The sequence below is a fragment of the Aythya fuligula genome, chromosome 32, assembly GCF_009819795.1.
Source record: "Aythya fuligula isolate bAytFul2 chromosome 32, bAytFul2.pri, whole genome shotgun sequence".
Lineage (NCBI taxonomy): Eukaryota > Metazoa > Chordata > Aves > Anseriformes > Anatidae > Aythya > Aythya fuligula.
The window spans coordinates 125,581-143,176 of record NC_045590.1 but is presented as its reverse complement, the minus strand read 5'-3'; the positions used below and the strand labels follow the sequence as shown (position 1 = coordinate 143,176).

General features: G+C 66.2%; 2 protein-coding genes across 2 annotated transcripts; both read left to right on the top strand.

Annotated features, from left to right (window-relative positions):
• Positions 1-305: 305 nt before the first annotated feature.
• Positions 306-4,400, top strand: ZNF628 (zinc finger protein 628). Its single transcript, XM_032205085.1, has one exon. It carries the CDS (start codon positions 306-308, stop codon positions 3,792-3,794), a length of 3,489 nt encoding a protein of 1,162 aa, XP_032060976.1. The 3' UTR covers positions 3,795-4,400.
• Positions 4,401-4,609: 209 nt separating this feature from the next.
• LOC116500168 (soluble scavenger receptor cysteine-rich domain-containing protein SSC5D-like) lies at positions 4,610-16,039 on the top strand. Its single transcript, XM_032205084.1, has 7 exons — positions 4,610-4,685; positions 8,659-8,973; positions 9,622-9,936; positions 10,830-11,138; positions 11,442-14,369; positions 15,699-15,846; positions 15,991-16,039. The coding sequence occupies exons 1-6, from the start codon at positions 4,610-4,612 to the stop codon at positions 15,812-15,814; spliced, it is 4,059 nt and encodes a 1,352-aa protein (XP_032060975.1). The 3' UTR covers positions 15,815-15,846; positions 15,991-16,039.
• Positions 16,040-17,596: the final 1,557 nt, after the last annotated feature.

Sequence of the window (17,596 nt, the reverse complement as noted above, 5' to 3'; positions counted from 1 at the left end):
CCTCATCTCCCTCCCCATCCCCATTCCGGTCCCTGCAGCCAGCCCCACTCCCTGTCCCCATCCCCATCCCCATCCCCCTTCCCATTCCCATCCCCATCCCCCTTCCCCTTCCCATTCTCATCCCCATCCCCATCCCCATCCCCATCCCCCTTCCCATCCCCATCCCCATCCCCATCTCCATCCCTGCAGCCAGCCCCGCTCCCTGTCCCCATCCCTGTCCCAATCCGCAGGGTCTGTCCCTGCCGTCCCCGTTCCAGCCGGGTGCAGCGCCCCCATCCCCACCCTATCTCCGCAGGGCAGCCGCCATGGTGGGCGCGCAGCAGCCGGAGCTGGCAGCGGGGCGGGCGGCGTCGGGCAGCGGGGAGCACCCCTACGAGTGCCTGGAGTGCGGGAAGGTCTTCAAGTGGTCGTCGCGCCTCATCCACCACCAGCGCACCCACACGGGCGAGCGGCCCTACAAGTGCTCCGAGTGCCCCAAGGCCTTCAAGGGCTCCTCGGCGCTGCTCTACCACCAGCGCAGCCACACGGGCGAGCGGCCCTACAAGTGCTCCGAGTGTGGCAAGGCCTTCAAGCGCTCCTCGCTGCTGCAGATCCACCAGAGCGTGCACACGGGGCTGCGCGCCTTCAAGTGCGCGCTCTGCGGCATGGCCTTCAAGTGGTCCTCGCACTACCAGTACCACCTGCGGCAGCACACGGGCGAGCGGCCCTACAAGTGCAGCGCCTGCCCCAAGGCCTTCAAGAACTCCTCCAGCCTCCGCCGGCACCGCCACATCCACACGGGCGAGCGGCCCTACGTCTGCGCCGCCTGCGGCAAGGCCTTCACCCAGTCCACCAACCTGCGCCAGCACCAGCGCACCCACACGGGCGAGCGGCCCTACGCCTGCGCCCACTGCGGCAAGACCTTCACCCACTCCTCCAACCTCCTCCTGCACCAGCGCACCCACGCCGCCGCCAGGCCCCACAAGTGCCCGGCCTGCCCCAAGGCCTTCGTCTCGGACGCCTGCCTGCAGAAGCACCTGCAGAGCCACGCCGCGCCGCCCCCGCCGCAGCCCCCGCCGCTGCTGCTGGAGGCGGTGGAGGCGGTGGGGATGCTCTGGAAGTGCGGCGAGTGCCAGCTCGCCTTCGCCACCCAGGAGCTGCTGCTGGGCCACCAGCGCGGCCACCTCCGGCCGGCCACGCCGGGGGAGGCGGCGGCGACGCCAGCAGCCCACCGCTGCCCCACCTGCGGCAAGACCTTCAAGAACGGCTCGGGGCTGGCGCGGCACCGGCACAGCCACGCCGCCGAGCGGCCCTACAAGTGCTCGCTGTGCCACAAGAGCTTCGGGCAGCTGGCCGGGCTGCTGGGCCACCAGCGGGGCCACTCGGCCGAGCAGCACCCGCCGCCGGCGCAGCCGGAGGCCCCGCGGCCCCCCCCGGTGCCGAGCGCGGCGGCTCCAGCCCCGGCAGAGCGCCCCTACCAGTGCACCGAGTGCGGCAAAGCCTTCAAGGGCTCCTCAGGGCTGCGCTACCACATGCGGGACCACACGGGCGAGCGGCCCTACAAGTGCTCCGAGTGCCCCAAGGCCTTCAAGCGCTCCTCGCTGCTCGCCATCCACCAGCGGGTGCACACGGGGCTGCGCGCCTTCAAGTGCGCCGAGTGCGGGCTGACCTTCAAGTGGTCCTCGCACTACCAGTACCACCTGCGGCTGCACACGGGCGAGCGGCCCTACGCCTGCCCCGACTGCCCCAAGGCCTTCAAGAACACCTCGTGCCTCCGCCGGCACCGGCAGCTGCACACGGGCGAGCGGCCCCACGCCTGCCCGGTGTGCGGCAAGGCCTTCGCGCAGACCTCCAACCTGCGCCAGCACCAGCGCACCCACACGGGCGAGCGGCCCTACGCCTGCGCCCACTGCGGCAAGACCTTCACCCACTCCTCCAACCTCCAGCTCCACCAGCGCACCCACTCCAGCGCCCGCCCCCACCAGTGCCCGCTCTGCCCCAAGGCCTTCGTCATGGCCTCCTACCTCCAGCGCCACCTCCGCACCCACGCCGCCGGCCCCAAGGGGCCCCCCCGCGCCGCCCCCCGCGACGGCCCCGTCCTGCAGGCCACCCTCAGCCTGGAGGTGGCAGCCCCCGACGCCCAGACCTTCCTGCTGGTGCAGACGGCGCAGGGCCTGCAGCTCATCCCCAGCCCCCCGCCACCCCCGCAGAAGCTCATCCTGCTCCCCGCTGCCCCACGGCCGCCCCCCGAGCCCACCCCACGCCGAGGGGAGCCTCCGGGCCCTGGGCAGAGCCTTCTGCTGGTGCCCGGCACGGGGACGGCACTGCCTGGGCTGCGGCTGCAGGCGGTGGCCGGCACCACGCAGGGACCAGGTCCCGGTGTCCTCCTCCTGCAGGGCCTCCCTGAGCAGCCCCCGTGCCAGGCAGGTGCCCCCCAGGGACAGGCAGCAGCAGAGGGGGCGAGCGTCCAGCTGGGAGCCCTGCCACAGCCCTCGGATGTCACCAGCGTCCAGGTGCAGGCTGCTGAGGTGGCCAACGTCCAGCTCCAGGCCACCGAGGTGGCCAACGTGGCCAATGTCCAGCTCCAAGCCCTGCCGCAACCCTCTGAGGTGGCCAACATCCAGCTCCAAGCCCTGCCGCAGCCCTCGAAGGTCACCAACATCCAGCTCCAGGCCGCTGAGGTGACCAACGTGCACCTCCAAGCCTTGTCACAGCCCTCGGAGGTGGCCAACATCCAGCTGCAAGCCACCGAGGTGGCCAATGTCCACCTCCAAGCCTTGTCGCAGCCGTCTGAGGTGGCCAACGTCCAGCTCCAGGCGTTGCCGCAGCCCTCAAAGGTCACCAACATCCAGCTCCAGGCCACCGAGGTGGCCAGCGTGGCCAACGTCCACCTCCAAGCCCTGTCGCAACCCTCGGAGGTGGCCAACATCCAGCTGCAGGCCACCGAGGTGGCCGACGTCCAGCTGCAGCCCCCAGACGTCACCAGCATCGAGCTGCAGGCCACCGAGGTGACCAACGTCCAGCTCCAAGCCCTGCCGCCACCCTCGGAGGTCACCAACATCCAGCTCCAGGCCCTGCCACAACCCCCGGGGGTCACCGACATCGAGCTGCAGGCCGCCGAGGTGGCCAACGTCCAGCTCCAAGCCCTGCCGCAGCCCTCGGAGGTGCCCGGCGTCCATCTCCAGGCCACCGAGGTGCCCGACATCCAGCTGCAGACCTCGGACGTGACCAGTGTCCAACTGGAGACCGCCGAGGTGCCCAACCTCCACCTCCAAGCCACCCAAGTCCCGAGCGTCCAGCTCCAGACCCTCCCGCAGCCCCCGGAGGCCCCCAGCGTCCACCTCCAGCCCGCGGAGGTGCCCGACCTCCAGCTCCAAGCCCTGGAGGTGCCCGACCTCCACCTGCAGGCCGTGGAGGTGCCCCCGCTCCACCTGCAGCCCCCGGCGGGGGCTCCCCCAGCCCCGCAGCCCCCCGGGGTGCCGCTGGCGGGGGGCCCTGCGGCCCCGGAGGTGCTGCTGGTGCAGGGGGGAGCAGCGCCGGCCGTGGGGCTGGGGGTGCTGCAGACGGCCGAGGGGCTGCGGAGCATCTTGGTGCTGCGGGGGGCGGGCGCGCAGCCCTCGGCTGGGACCCCTGCGGGACCCCCAAAAGTCCTGGTCCTCAGGGGGGAGCCGCGGCGGGGGGAGAGGGGGGCAGCGGATGGCGAGGGGGGGGCACAGGCCGTGGTGCAGCTGCTGCCCGGCCCCCCGGCCCCTCAGCTGCCGGTGGTGCAGGGGGTGCAGGCGCTGCCGGGGGCGCAGCTGGTGCACACCTTCTGAGGGGGGGGCGAGCGGCACGGACCCCGTGGCCACCCTGCTGCCACCGGGGTGGCCACACGGACCCCCCAGGGCCACCGTGGCCCCCCCAGGGCTACCGCAGCCCCCACCTCACGGCCACCTCGCAGCAACCCCATGGCTAATGTGGGTATCCAAGGAATCCTGCTGGCCACCCACAGCCACACAGTGGCTCCAGTGGCCACCCGAGGGCCCCTGCTGGCCACCCAGTGGCCCTTCGTGGTCATCCACAGCCACCCAGTGGCCCCTGGTGACCACCCAAGGACCCCAGTGGCCACCCACAGCCACTCAGTGGCCCCAGTGGCTACTCAGGGGCCTCTGCTGGCCACACAAGAGCACCTCTTGGCCACCCACAGCCCCCCAGTGGCCACCCAAGGGCCCCTGCTGGCCACCTAGTGGCCCCTGCTGGCCACCCAAGGACCCCAGTGGCCACCCACAGCCACCCAGTGGCCCCTGCTGGCCACCCAGAGACCCCAGTGGCCACCCAGTGGCCCGAGTGGCCACTCAGGGGCCCATGCTGGCCACCCACAGCCACCCAGTGCCCCCAGTGGCCACCCACAGCCGCCCAGTGGCCACCCCTCGCGGTGCTGCAGCAGGGCGAGTTGGGGGGGGGGCCCTATAAGCACGGGGTTGCGGGAGCCGGGGGGGCAGCGCCGCGGTGGCACCGGCTCCGCCCGGACCCGACCAATAAACGGACCCTGCTGGCGCGCACCGCCTCCTTCCTTCCCGCGCGGGGAAAGGGGCGGGGCAGGGGGGCGGGGCCTTTCCCTGGTGATGGTTGTTAGGCGCGGGGCGTCGCCATGGCGACCGTTGCTAGGGGCGGGGTCGGGCGGTTCCACCGGCTGGGCTGGGCGGGGGGGAGCGGCTCAGACCATGGCGCGCTGGGAGGGGGGGCAAGGGAAGCCCCTCGGCCCCCAGCACAGCCCCACAGCTCCCAGTACGGCCCAGTTGGGCCCCAGCACGGCCCTGCCGAGCCCAGGGTCGGCCTTACTGCCCCACAGTGCGGCCCCGCACACGGATACGCTGTGCCTGCGCCTCTCCCAGTATGGACCAGTGACCCTAGTGTGGCCCCTCTGTCCCCATCCTCCCTGCCCAGTGCTCCCCAGTATAACCCTGCCGAGCTTGGGGGACCCCCCACAGGCCCCCAGTGTGGCCCCAGTAGCCCCCTTAGCATAGCTCTTGGCATCTCTGCTGTGCCCCAGTATGGCCCCAGTATGCCCAGTATGGCCATACTGCCCACCAGCGTGGCCCCAGTATCCCCGCTTTATGTGGCCCAGTCACACTAAGGCCCCACTGTACCCCAGTATGGCCCCTGTGCCCCCCTCCCCAGCATATTCCTGATGCCCCCCACATTATGCCACCGATATCCCACCCACTACTGCCCCAGTCTTCCCAGTATGACCCTGAGACACCCAGTATAGCCCCTGTGTCCCCTACACCCTAATGCCCACCCCACAGTGCGGCCCCACTCTCCCCCAGTATGGCCGTGGTGATGCCCAGTATGTGGCCTGTGATCCCCCTTGTATGACCCTGCTGCCCCCCAGTGTGCCCCCACTGACCCCCACTGACCCTGCTGGTCCCTTGTATGACCCTACTGCCCCCAGTGTGACCCCATTGACCCCCAGCCTGACACTACTGACCCCAGCGTGCCCCCACTGACCCCACCGACCATGCTGACCCCCAGCATGACCCCACTGTCCCCAGTGTGACCCCACTGACCCCCAGCATGACCCCAATGCCCCCCAGCGTGCCCCCACTGACCCCACTCACCCCCAGCCTGACCCTGCTGACCCCCAGCATGACCCTACTGCCCCCAGAATGCCCCCACTGACCCCACTGACCCCCAGCATGGCCCTGTTGCCCCCAGTGTGCCCCCACTGACCCCCACTGACCCTGCTGACCCCCAGCATGACCCCACTGCCCCCAGTGTGCCCCCACTGCCACGCATGGGGGTGCCCGGGGGGGGCCCATGGGTGCAGGGTGCTCACACGTGGCCCTGCGCCCCCCAGCCACGTGTGCGTCTCCATCCCCCCCCTCCTGCCACGTGGGTGCGTGGGCGCCTGCATGTGCCGGGGCCCCCCCAGCGTTAACCCCAGCCCCCCCGGGACCCCCCTTCCCCATTCCTTGGCCTGCAAGGGGGGAGCAGCACCCGGGTGTTCCCTCCCAGGGGGGTCCCTAAGTTGTGTCACCCCCCCCCGGCCCCTCTCATCCCGGCCAAGGGGGGCCGGGTGCGGCCTTGGACGGACACACAGCCGCACGGACGGACGGACTGAGTCATCCTTGGCCCAGCCGCGCGGCCCCGTCACCGTCCTCCTCCTCCTCCTCCTCCTGCTGCTGCTGCTGCTCCTCCATCCCGCCCTCCCCGCACCGGCACCCGCCATGGCCCCGACCCTGCTGCTGCTGGGTGAGCGCCTGGCACCATGCTGCACTGCACTGCACTGCACTGCATGGGCACTGCATGGGCACTGCATGGGCACTGCACGGCTATGGCATGGGTGTGGGGGCTGGGAGGGGGGGCTGTGCATGGGCACTGCATGGTCACTGCAAGGCCACTGCATGGGCACTGCATGGGCACTGCACAGGCACTGCACGGGTACTGCACAGGCACTGCACGGGCACTGCGTGGACATTGTGCTGGGCACTGCACGGGCACTGCACCGAGCAGTGCGTGGACAGTGCATGGGCGCAGCAGTGCCCGTGATGTGGATCCAGCACTGGGCACTGCACTGACACCGAGGGTTCGGGCACTGCACGGGCACTGCAGTGCACGTGGCATGAAGCCAGCGCTGGTCACTGCACTGACACTGAGGGGTTGGGCATGGCACAGATCCAGCAGGGCGCACTGCACTGGCACTGCATGGGCACTGCATGGGCACTGTGCTGGGCACGGCGTGGCAGGGCTCAGACACTGCAAGTGGCGAGCACTGCATGAGTGCAGCAGTGTGTATGGCGTGGGGCAGCGGAGCAGTGCACTGCACACTGCACAGCCTGGGCACAGGCACTGCATGGCTAAGGGGTGAGGACAACGAGGGGCTGGGCACTGCACGGGCACTGCACAGAGAGCACCCAGGCACTGCATGGTGCTGGGCACTGCATGGTGCTGGGCACCCCACTGAGCACCACGCGGGCACTGCAGGGAGCCGGACACTGCGCTGGACACTGCACAGGCACCGCATAGGAACTGAGCATGGTGTGGGCACTGCAACGGGCACTGGAAAGGGAAGGGCACTGCCCCGGGCACCGCATGGGGGCCGGGCACTGCAGGAGCACTGCAAAGAGGCTGGGTGGCTCGGGGCACAGCAGGGGACTGGGCACTGCATGGGGGCACTGCAAGGGGCACAGGGCACTGCATGGGGCACTGCAGCAGCACCATGGGGGGTGCCAGGCAATGCAGTAGGCACTGCTCCCAGTTAGAGCCCTGCAGTGGGGGAGGAATGGGGCACTGGGAAGGGCACTGGGAATTGCAGTGGGTACTGGAGGCTGTGCTGGGCACTGGGCGGTGGGTACTGGGAAGGCTGTGGGGCGCTGTGCAGGGCACTGGATGTTCTGGGTTGTGGTGGGCATAGGGTGCTGGGAAGGGAACTGGGCATGTGGGGCAATGGGCACTGGGTGTGGGGCACTGGGAAGGGCACTGGGCACTGGTCTGTGGTTGCTGGGCACTGGGAAGGACACTGGAAAGGCACTGGGCACTGGGAAAGGGCGTGGTCACAGGGCACTGATCATGGGTCTGGGAATGGGGTGGTCGGAATGGCACTGGTCATGGGGCACTGGGAATGGCACTTGGGGCACTGGGAATGGGGCACTGGGAATGGGGCGCTGGTTGCTGGTTTGGAGGCATGGGGCATGGAGGCATGGGAATGGCAATGGGAAGGCCACTGGGAATGGCACTGGGAGTGGGACGGTGGGAACTGGGCACTGGGAATGGGGCAGTGGGAGTGGGACACTGGTTACTGGTCTGAGGGCACGGGGCACTGGGAATGGGACTCTGGAATGGTGCTGGGCACTGGGAAGCCCCCTACGGGCTCCAAGCTGCTCGTGGCCCCATGTGGGGGCTAGGAGGGGCTCAGCCAGCTGCGGCCTCCCCTCACCCTCCTCTCTCGGCTCCAGTGGGGCTGCTGGTTCCCCATGGCGCAGGTACTGGGACAGGGCTGGGCTGGGGGGGTACCTGCACCAGTGCATCCCAGTCACTGCCAGCCAGTGGGAGCCTGCAGTGGGTCCCCAGCTGTGCAGGGCTCCCAGTGTGTCCCAGTGACTCCCAGTGGGTCCCGGTGTGTGGGAACCATCCCAGCAGGTCCCAGAGCATGCAGGGGTCCCAGTGGGTCATAGCAGGTCCAGGTCTGTGCAAATGGTCCCAGAAAATCCCAGTGGGTCCCAGCAGGTCCCAGAGCATGCATGGGCCCCACTGGGTCATAGCAGTTCCTAGTAGGTCCCAGTGGGTTTGAGTAGGTCCCAGTGGGTCCCAGTGTGTCCTGGTGTGTGGAAAGGTTCCCAGCAGGTGACAGTAGATCCCAGTGGGTCCCAGTAGGTCTCAGCAAGTCTGGGAGTCCCCAGCATCTCCCAGAGCACACGGGGTGCCACTGGGTCCCAGTAGGTTCCAGTGGGTTTAGGTAAAGAGTCCCAGCAGGTCCCAGAAGGCCTCAGAGCACAAAAGGGTCCCAGCACATCCCAGTAGGTCCCAGAACATACCGGGGTCCCAGTAGGTCCCAGCGAGTCCTGGAGCACGCCGTGGTCCCAGTAGGTCCCAGAGCCTCCCAGCATGTCCCAGTGCATGCAGGGGTCCCAGCAGGTCCCAGGGGGTTCCCGGTGGGTGCCGGCAGCCCCACTGCCTGATGTCTGCTCCCTTCCCCAGGCCTGTTCCCGGTGCGCCTGGCTGGGGGTCCGGGGCAGTGCGCGGGGCGCGTGGAGGTGCTGCACACTGGGCGCTGGGGCACCGTCTGCGACGACGACTGGGGGCTGCCGGACGCGGCCGTGGTCTGCCGGGAGCTGGGCTGTGGCACCGCGTTGGCCGCCCCCACGGGCGCCTGGTTTGGGGAAGGCTCCGGCCCCATCTGGCTGAACGGGCTGCGGTGCCGCGGCGGCGAGGGGCGCCTGGCCCAGTGCCGGCACCGGGGCTGGCGCAGCCATGTCTGCACCCACGAGGAGGACGCCAGCGCCGTGTGCTCAGGTGGGCTGCGACCCCGGCACCGGGGGGGAGGAAAGGCAGAAATGGTAAAAGCGCAAAGGTTGGAAAAGAGCTGGGAGGTCCTCAAGTCCAGCCATTAGCCTAGCACTGCCAAGTCGAGCACCAAACCAGGTCCCCAGGCACATCTGCGTGTCTTTTGGATACTTCCAGTGACTCAGCCACTCCCCTGGCTGTTGACCAATGTCCCCAGGTCTTTTTCTGCCAGGCTCTTTCCCAGCTAAACAGGACCCCTGCCCCACTGCCTTTCCCCACAGCTCACCCCTTCCTCTCCCTGGGCACCATGGAGCCCCCTCCGCCCTCCACCACAACCGCCAGCACCCCAGCACCTGGTGAGTGGTATCCCCAGGGACACCCATGTCCCCAGCCACGCGAGGAGGGGACGCTGTGCACCCCACAGTGACACTGACTGCCTCGCAGGTGACACGGCACCGCGGCCGGCTGGGGGTCCCAGACGCTGCACGGGGCACACGGAGGACACCAGCGTGACATGCACAGGTACAGCGTTGGTGTGCGTTGTACCCACACCCAGGAGCTGCTGCCCGCAGCCCTGCCTGTCCCTGTGCACCCTGCTGGTGGGTGGCACTTGAATTGTTCTCCCTGCACTGTTGCTGACTCCGGTCTCTTCCCCAGGGACCCCCACGCTGCGGCTGGTGGGGGCCGAGGGTCACTGCGCAGGGCGCGTGGAGGTGCTACATGCCGGCCAGTGGGGCTCCGTCTGCGATGATGGCTGGGGGCTTGAGGACGCGGCCGTGGTCTGCCAGGAGCTGGGCTGCGGCGCTGCGCTGGCTGCTCCCCGTGGGGCTTTTTTCGGCGAGGGCACTGGCCCCATCTGGCTGGACAACGTGCGGTGCCAGGGGAACGAGTCAACCTTGCTGCAGTGCCCGGCCGCCCCGTGGGGCATCACGGACTGCCAGCACCGGGAGGACGCGGCTGTCGTCTGTGCAGGTACCTGCTCCGTGTGCCAGGCGTGCACAGTGCCCCGGCTGCTGGGGATAGTGCTTAGGCTGCGTGCACGCGCCCTGGTGTGCTCCTGGCCTGCATGCAGTGCGTGCAGTGCTGTGGAGACACACAGGGGCTGTGCAGTGAGCACCCACGCGGTCCTGGTGCAGCGCATGAGCAGGGGGCTGCCGTGGCTAAATTGCAGATTTGGTGATTGAGCAGTGCAGTGCTGCAGGGCGCAGTGCATGGACAGGCAAAGTGTGGCACGTATGCATGGTGCACTGCAGGGCTCACACTGCTGTCCTGCATCACCCAGATGAGCTGACCGCTGTGGACCCCATGGAGCCCAGTCCCCACCAGCTGCCAACCAGCCCAGTTCGGGTGCCCCCCTCTGCCGTGCCACACGAGACCACCCGGCCCCACATCCCCAGCTCTCCCCAGCCTGCCCCGAGCAGCCAGACCGTGGCTGGGATGGGGCGCAAGGGTAGGAGGAGAAGGGATGGAGAGGGGATGGGGTTGGGATTAAGTGGGGATGGGGCATGGTTGGAGTTTGGAAAGGAAGGAGGGTGGAAAGGGCTGGGATAGAGCAGGGAAGGAGCCGGGGATGGAGGGGGGATGGAGCAGGGAAGGAACAGGAATGGGGCATGGAAGGAGCTGGGATGGAGCTGGGATAGACAGATGGAGAGGGGATGAAGTTGAGATTGAGGGGGATGGAGCAGGGACGGAGCTGGGATCACTTGGCATGGACATGGACGGAGAGGGGCAGGAACAGGTGTTGGAGAAGGGAAGGAGCACGGGGAAGGAGTCGGGATGCTGTAATGAAGGAACGAGGATGGAGACCCTGACCCCAGACACCGGTGGCCAGCAGTGGTGTGACGCCAGCTCTTTTTCAGCTCCAGCCCAGCTCCGCCTGGCCGGGGGCCCCGGGCGCTGTGCGGGGCGCGTGGAGGTGCTGCACGCTGGGCGCTGGGGCACCGTCTGCGATGACAGCTGGGGGCTGCCGGACGCGGCCGTGGTCTGCCGGGAGCTGGGCTGTGGGGTGGCGCGTGAAGCCCCCCGCAGCGCCCACTTTGGCCCCGGCACCGGCCCTGTCTGGCTGGACGAGGTGAACTGCGAGGGGACGGAGCCCACGCTGCGGCGCTGCCCGGCTGAGCCCTGGGGCAGGCACAACTGCAACCACCATGAGGATGCCGCTGTCATCTGCGCAGGTGGGATGGCACCAGGACGGGGCAGACACCCTGATCCCTGCTCCGTGTCGTGGCTGGGGGCTGGAGCAGGTCTGGGGGGGCACAGAGCCCTCCCCGTGCAGCCCCTGCCTGCTGGGGTCCCTCTCTGTGTCCTCAAGTCCCTGTCCCCAAGGGATGCCCTAGCCTCTGGCCCTGGGTGCCCCTGGGGGTGGGCAGGGTTCCCAAGCAGGGAGCATCACCCTGGGGGCACTGAGGGGACAGAGGGGCCCCCATGCACAGGATGGGGCTGGGACAAGGACTGAGCCCCCCCCTGCACTCTTGCAGGGCCAGAGGACCTGCCATCACCCACGGGGACCTCCCAGTGGCCTCCAGGACTGGATCGAGTTGGCACCATCCCCAGCACTACCCGGCGCCCCTTGGGTCGGGAGCCATCCAGCACCATCCCCAGCATCACCCAGCGCCCCCCGGGACAGGATCGAGTCAGCACCACCCCAGCCAAAGCAGGGCGGGATCCCATTCGTATCATCAGGATCACCCGACTCAAAGCAGAGCAGGATCCTGCTGGCGTCATCCAAAGCACAAAGCCCAAGGCAGGACCTGGTGCGGCTGGTACCACCAGGTCCAAGGTGGGACGGGAGCCTGGTGGTCCCACCAGGTCCAAAGCAGGATGGGATCCAGCTGGCACCAACAGGTCCAAGGCAGTAAGGGATCCAGTTGGCATCACCAAGCCCAAAGCAGGACATGATCTAGCTGCTACCAACAGGTCCAAGGCAGGACGGGATCCAGTTGGCATCATCAAGCCCAAAACAGGACAAGATCTACCTGCTACCAACAGGTCCAAGGTGGGACGGGAGCCTGGTGGTCCCACCAAGCCCAAAGCAGGACAGAATCTAGCTGGCACCAACAGGTCCAAGGCAGGACGGGATCCAGTTGCCATCAACAAGGTGAAAGCAGGACAGAATCTATCTGGCACCAACAGATCCAAGACAGGACGGGATCCAGTTGCCATCACCAAGCCCAAAGCAGGACAGAATCCAGCTGGAACCAACAGGTCTAAAGCAGGTCGGGATCCAGTTGGCATCACCAAGCCCAAAGCAGGACTGAATATAGCTGGCACCAACAGATCCAAGGCAGGACAGGATCCAGTTGGCACCACCAAAGCCAAAGCAGGACAGGATCTATCTGGCACCAACACGTCCAAGGCAGGACGGGATCCAGTTGGCATCACCAAGCCTAAAGCAGGACAAGATCTACCTGCTACCAACAGATCCAAGGCAGGACAGGATCCAGTTGGCACCACCAAAGCCAAAGTGGGACAGGATCTATCTGGCACCAACAGATCCAAGGCAGGACGCGATCAGATCGGTACCATCCCTGTCACCCAGCCCAAAGCAGAACAGGATCCGCTCAGCACTGTGCAGATCACCCAGCCCAAAGCTGAGCGGGTTGTGGTGGGGGCCAAACAGACCACCATGAGCCCAACACGTTGGGTTTCGGTGGGAACCACGCAAGGCATCAAGCCCAAAGCAGGTTGGGGTCTGGTTGGTGCCACCAGGAGCACCCAGACGCTGGAAGGACGGGATCCTGTTAGTGCCACCCAAACCGATGGGTGGCACCCATGGCCCAAAGCAGGGCAAGACTCAGCCCCCACCGTGGTGCTCCCAGTAGGTGCTACCACGTGGAGGAACCACCACGTTGGAGAACCAGGTCCAGAGGGGACCATAAGGAGCACTCATCCTGTAGCAGTGCTGGATCTGGGTGGTACCATGGGGAGCACACATCCCACAGCAGAACCGGGTCTTGAAGGTCCCATCAGGGTCACACATCCTCCAGCAAGACTGGATCCAGAAGGCAGCACATGGAGTGCACGTCCTGAAGCAAAACTGGGCCTGGATGATATTGTACGGAGCACACGTCCCACAGCAGAACCAGGGCCAGGTGGTACCACCTGGGATCCACGTCCTTCAGCAAGACCAGGTCCTGAAGGTCCCATGAGGAGCACACGTCCTATGGATGCAGAACTGGGTGCAGAAGGTACCATGAGAACACGTCCTGTGTCGGAACTAAATCTGAACAGTACCCAGAGGGGTACTTCAGCAGAACCAGATCCTAGAGGCAACACACATCCTTCAGCAGAACCAGGGCCAGAAAGTACCATGTGGAGCACACATCCAACAGCAGAACCAGGTCCAGAAGATACCATGAGGATCACACATCCCACAGCAGAACCAAGTCCAGAAGGTACCATGAGGATCATACATCCCACAGCAGAACCAGGTCCAGAAGGTACCATGAGGATCATACATCCCACAGCAGAACCAGGTCCAGGAGGTAACACGTGGAGCACAAATCCCACAGTAGAACCAGGTCCAGAAGGTATCGTGATGAGTACACATCCCATAGCAGAACCAGGTCTAGAAGATACCATGATGAGCACCCATCCTACAGCAGAACCAGATACAGATGGTGCCATGTGGCGCACGCATCCAACAGCAGAACCAGGTCCAGAAGATAGCATGGCAAATACATATCCCACAGCAGAACCAGGCCAAGGAGGTATCATGATGAACACACATCCCACAGCAGAACCAGGCCCAGGAGCTACCATGAGGAGCACACATCCCACAGCAGGACTGGATCCTGAAGGCAACACACAGAGCACAAGTCCTGCAGCAGAATTGGGCCTGTTTGATATCATATGGAGCACACAGCCCACAGCAGAACCAGGTCCAGGAGGTACCACATTGGGTGTTGAACTGGATCCAGAAAGTACCATGAGGAGCACACATCCTACAGTTGAACTGGGTCCAGAAAGTACCATGAGGAGCACACATCCTACAGTTGAACTGGGTCCAGAAAGTACCATGAGGAGCACATATCTTCCAGAAGAACCAGGTCTACATGGCACCTCGCAGAGTGCACATTCTTCAACAGAACTGGGCTTGGCTGATACCTTACAGAGTGCCCGTCCCACAGCAGTTGTTCCCACGTGGAGCACACACCCTTCAACAGAACCAAATCCAGACGGGACCATGAGGAGCTCACATCCTGCAACAGCATCAGGTCTAGACGGTACTACGTGGGGGACAAGTCCTTCAGATGATTTTGATATCAATGGAACCATGAGGAGCACACATCCTTCAGCAGAAGCAGGTCTAGAAGGCACCATGGAGAGCACGCATCCCACATCAGAACCAGGCCCAGAAGGTACCATGTGGAGCACACATCCCACAACAAGACCAGATCCAGAAGGTAACATGGGGAGCATTGTGGATGGGTGAACTGTTGGTGAGGAGAAGGGGAGGGAGGGCAGGTGAACAGAAGAGTGATGGGTGCATAGGGGTGAGGAGGAGAGGGATGGGATGGGATGGGATGGGATGGGATGGGATGGGATGGGATGGGATGGGATGGGCTGCTGTTGGGTGGAAGGGTTTGAGAGGGAGGGGCAGAAGAAGAGGAGATGACAAAGAAAGGGGGGCAGGAGGGGAAGGAGAGGGGGTAGTCTCATGGACTCTTCCCCATCCAGGTGCTGGCGCAGGCTTGGGCATCACTGGGGTCTCTGTGCCCCCCACCACATCTCCATCACACCCCTCATCTCTGCCCCCCACCCTGTGGCCGGCCAGCCCCCCTGCCCTTGCAGTCCAACTGGGTCTGGGCTCCCAGCGCCCCACAGAGCCCCCCAGCACCCAGGAGCCACCAGCACCCAGCCAGTACCCAGAGGAGACCCCCAGCACCCACGGACCCCTAGAACACACCCAGAGCCCCCTGGGGAACCCCAGCACCCAGGGATTCCCAGCACCCACCCAGAGGCCTGAGGGGACCCCCAACACCCAGGGACCCCCAGCACACACCCAGCATGGTGTGGAGACACCCCCTGCCTGGATGGAGCTTGTGCACTACCAGCACCCCCCTGCAAAGTCCCCCAGCTCCTGGATGCCCCCAGCCCCCTTTACCCAGTCCCCACCAGGGACCCACAGTCCCCAGAGTCCCCCAGCACTCACTGTGCTCCCTCCAGCTGCCACCAGCCCTTACACGCTTGCTGCCCCCTCGGAGCACCCCATGGAGCCCCCCATCTCCCAGAGCCCCCCAGCATCCCCTCAGCACCCCGTGAAGTTGCTTGGCACCCCAACCCCCCCAGCACCCCTCCAGAACCTCACTGACACCCTCAGCTCCAAGAGCCCCTCAGCACCCCTCCAGTATCCAACGGAGCGCCCCAGCACCTGGACCCCCACAGCACGCACCCAGCACCCCATGGGGATTTTTGACACCCACACCCCCCCAGCACCCCCCCAGCAATCCCCAGAGCCCCCCAGCACCCAGGGACCCCCAGCAGCCCCCCAGCACACCACAAAGTTGCTCATCACCCAGAGGACCTCCCCATACTCCCAGCACCTTGTGGGGACCCTTGGCACCCAGGAACCCCCAATCCCTCCCCAGCATCCTGTGGAGACCCTTGGCACCCAAAGACCCCCAATCCCTCCCCAGCACCCTATGGGGACTTCTGGCACCCAGGGACTCCCATCACTCCCCCATCACCCTGTGGAGACCCTTGGCACCCAAGGAGCCCCAATCCCTCCCCAGCACCCTACGGAGACCCATGGCACCCAGGGACCCCCAGTCCGCCCCCAGCACCCTATGGAGACCCTTGGTACCCAGACTCTTCCAGTACCCACAGAGCTCCTCCACACACCCCCTGACAGCCCCATGCTGCCTGGGCCCCCATGTGCAGGTAGGTCTATGGGATGGGACTGGGGGGGGCAGCAGTCCCTGCCTGGGACCCCTGAGATGGGCCCCCAGTGCTGGGGGGTTGTTGAGGGGCTTGGGGCGGGGGGGCACAATGACGCACACTGTGTCTCTGCTTCTCTCCCCACAGGTCCAGCTCCACCAGCAGTGCCAACACCCCCCTCGGTGGGGGGTCAGGGGGGTCCCTGCATGGCCCCCCTGCTGCGGGTGCTGCTGTGGGAGGTGCGGGGGCTGCGGGGGCAGCTGCGGGCCCTGGCCCGTGCTCAGCGGCGGGGGGCTCAGCGCCTGGAGGCTGTTGCCCGCCGCCTGGGCCGGCTGTCTGCCCTCGGCCAGCACCTCCTGGGGGGGCCCCCCCAGCTCTATGGGGCCGTGGGCACCCGGGGGGGTCTTTGTAGGGGCTGCAAGTGAAATAAAGCTGGGCTGGTTCCCCAAATCATCTTGAGCAATGTTTGTTTTTTTTTTTTTGGGGGGGGGGAGGAGGGTATGGGGACTGCACCCACTGTGGTCCTGGGGAGGGGGTGTTGGGCACCCCACAGCCTGCTGGGTGTGCCCCCCTGTGCAGGTTTGGGGTGCCTGCAGCAGTCGTGGGGCTGTTGGGATGCTGCCCCCCCGTGCCCTGCTGCCCTTCCCTTCACCTATCTCCCCCTGCAGCCCCCCAGGGAGGCCAGGGCCAAGGCTCCTGAGGCTGGCAATCCCCTTTGTGCCCTCCTCACCCCATTTTGGGGGTTCCCCTTTTCCAGCCCCCATCTGGGGCCCTCCCAGCTTGCCCTCCCCTGGCGCCTGCCTGGCTACTGCCCCATTTCCCTTCCTCCCTTTGGCTTTCACTTCCCCCCCCCCCAGCCTCTGCCCCACCTCCCAGCCCCAGGACTTTCGTTAAAAGGGTGGCCTCGGGGTGGAGGGACCCCAGGCTGGCAAAATGGGGGGGCTGCACGGACTGGGGCTGTGCCTGGGTGAGGTACCGGGGGGTGGGGGGCACATAGGGGGGTACAGAGCCGGGGGGTATGTGGGGGGTGGGTGTAGAGCTGAGGCACATGGGGGTGTCAGCTGGGGAGGGTCCTTGGGGAGGGGGGGTTAATGGAATGGGTGCTGGTGCCTTTATCCCATTTATCCCATTACAATTCTTCCTTCTCACCCTCCAGCTCTGTGCTGTGGCGCCGTAATTGGATCTGGTACGTGGGTGCTGCTGGGTGTCACTGGGAAGGGGGTGTCCCCTGGGTGCCACTTGTGTGCCCTGGGGTCAGTGGCTGCTGGATGTGGCAGGCACTGGGGCAGGGGCAATAGGGGGGAGGGCTTGGACTGAGTAGACTGGGGCTCTTCTGGGCAAAGTATGGGCATACTGGGGAGACTGGGGTCATGCTGGTGCTGTGCTGGGCAGACTGGGGCTCTTCTAGGCAAAGTGTGTCCATACTGGGGAGACTGGGGTCATGCTGGGGCTGAGCTGGTGCTGTGCTGGGCAGACTGGGGCTCTTCTAGGCAAAGTGTGGCCACACTGGGGAGACTGGGGTCATGCTGGGGCTGAGCTGGTGCTGTGCTGGGCAGACTGAGGCTCTTGTGGGCAGGCTATTCCAGGGTTGTACAAGGGCCATTCTGGGCAGCTGGGGACTGCACTGGGGATACTGGGACCCGTTTCCCTATGCATCCCTGCTGCGCTCTTCCCCCCACAGTGCCCGTCCGGCTCGTGGGTGGCCGGTCCCGGTGCCATGGACGTGTGGAGCTGCTGCAGGATGGCGCCTGGG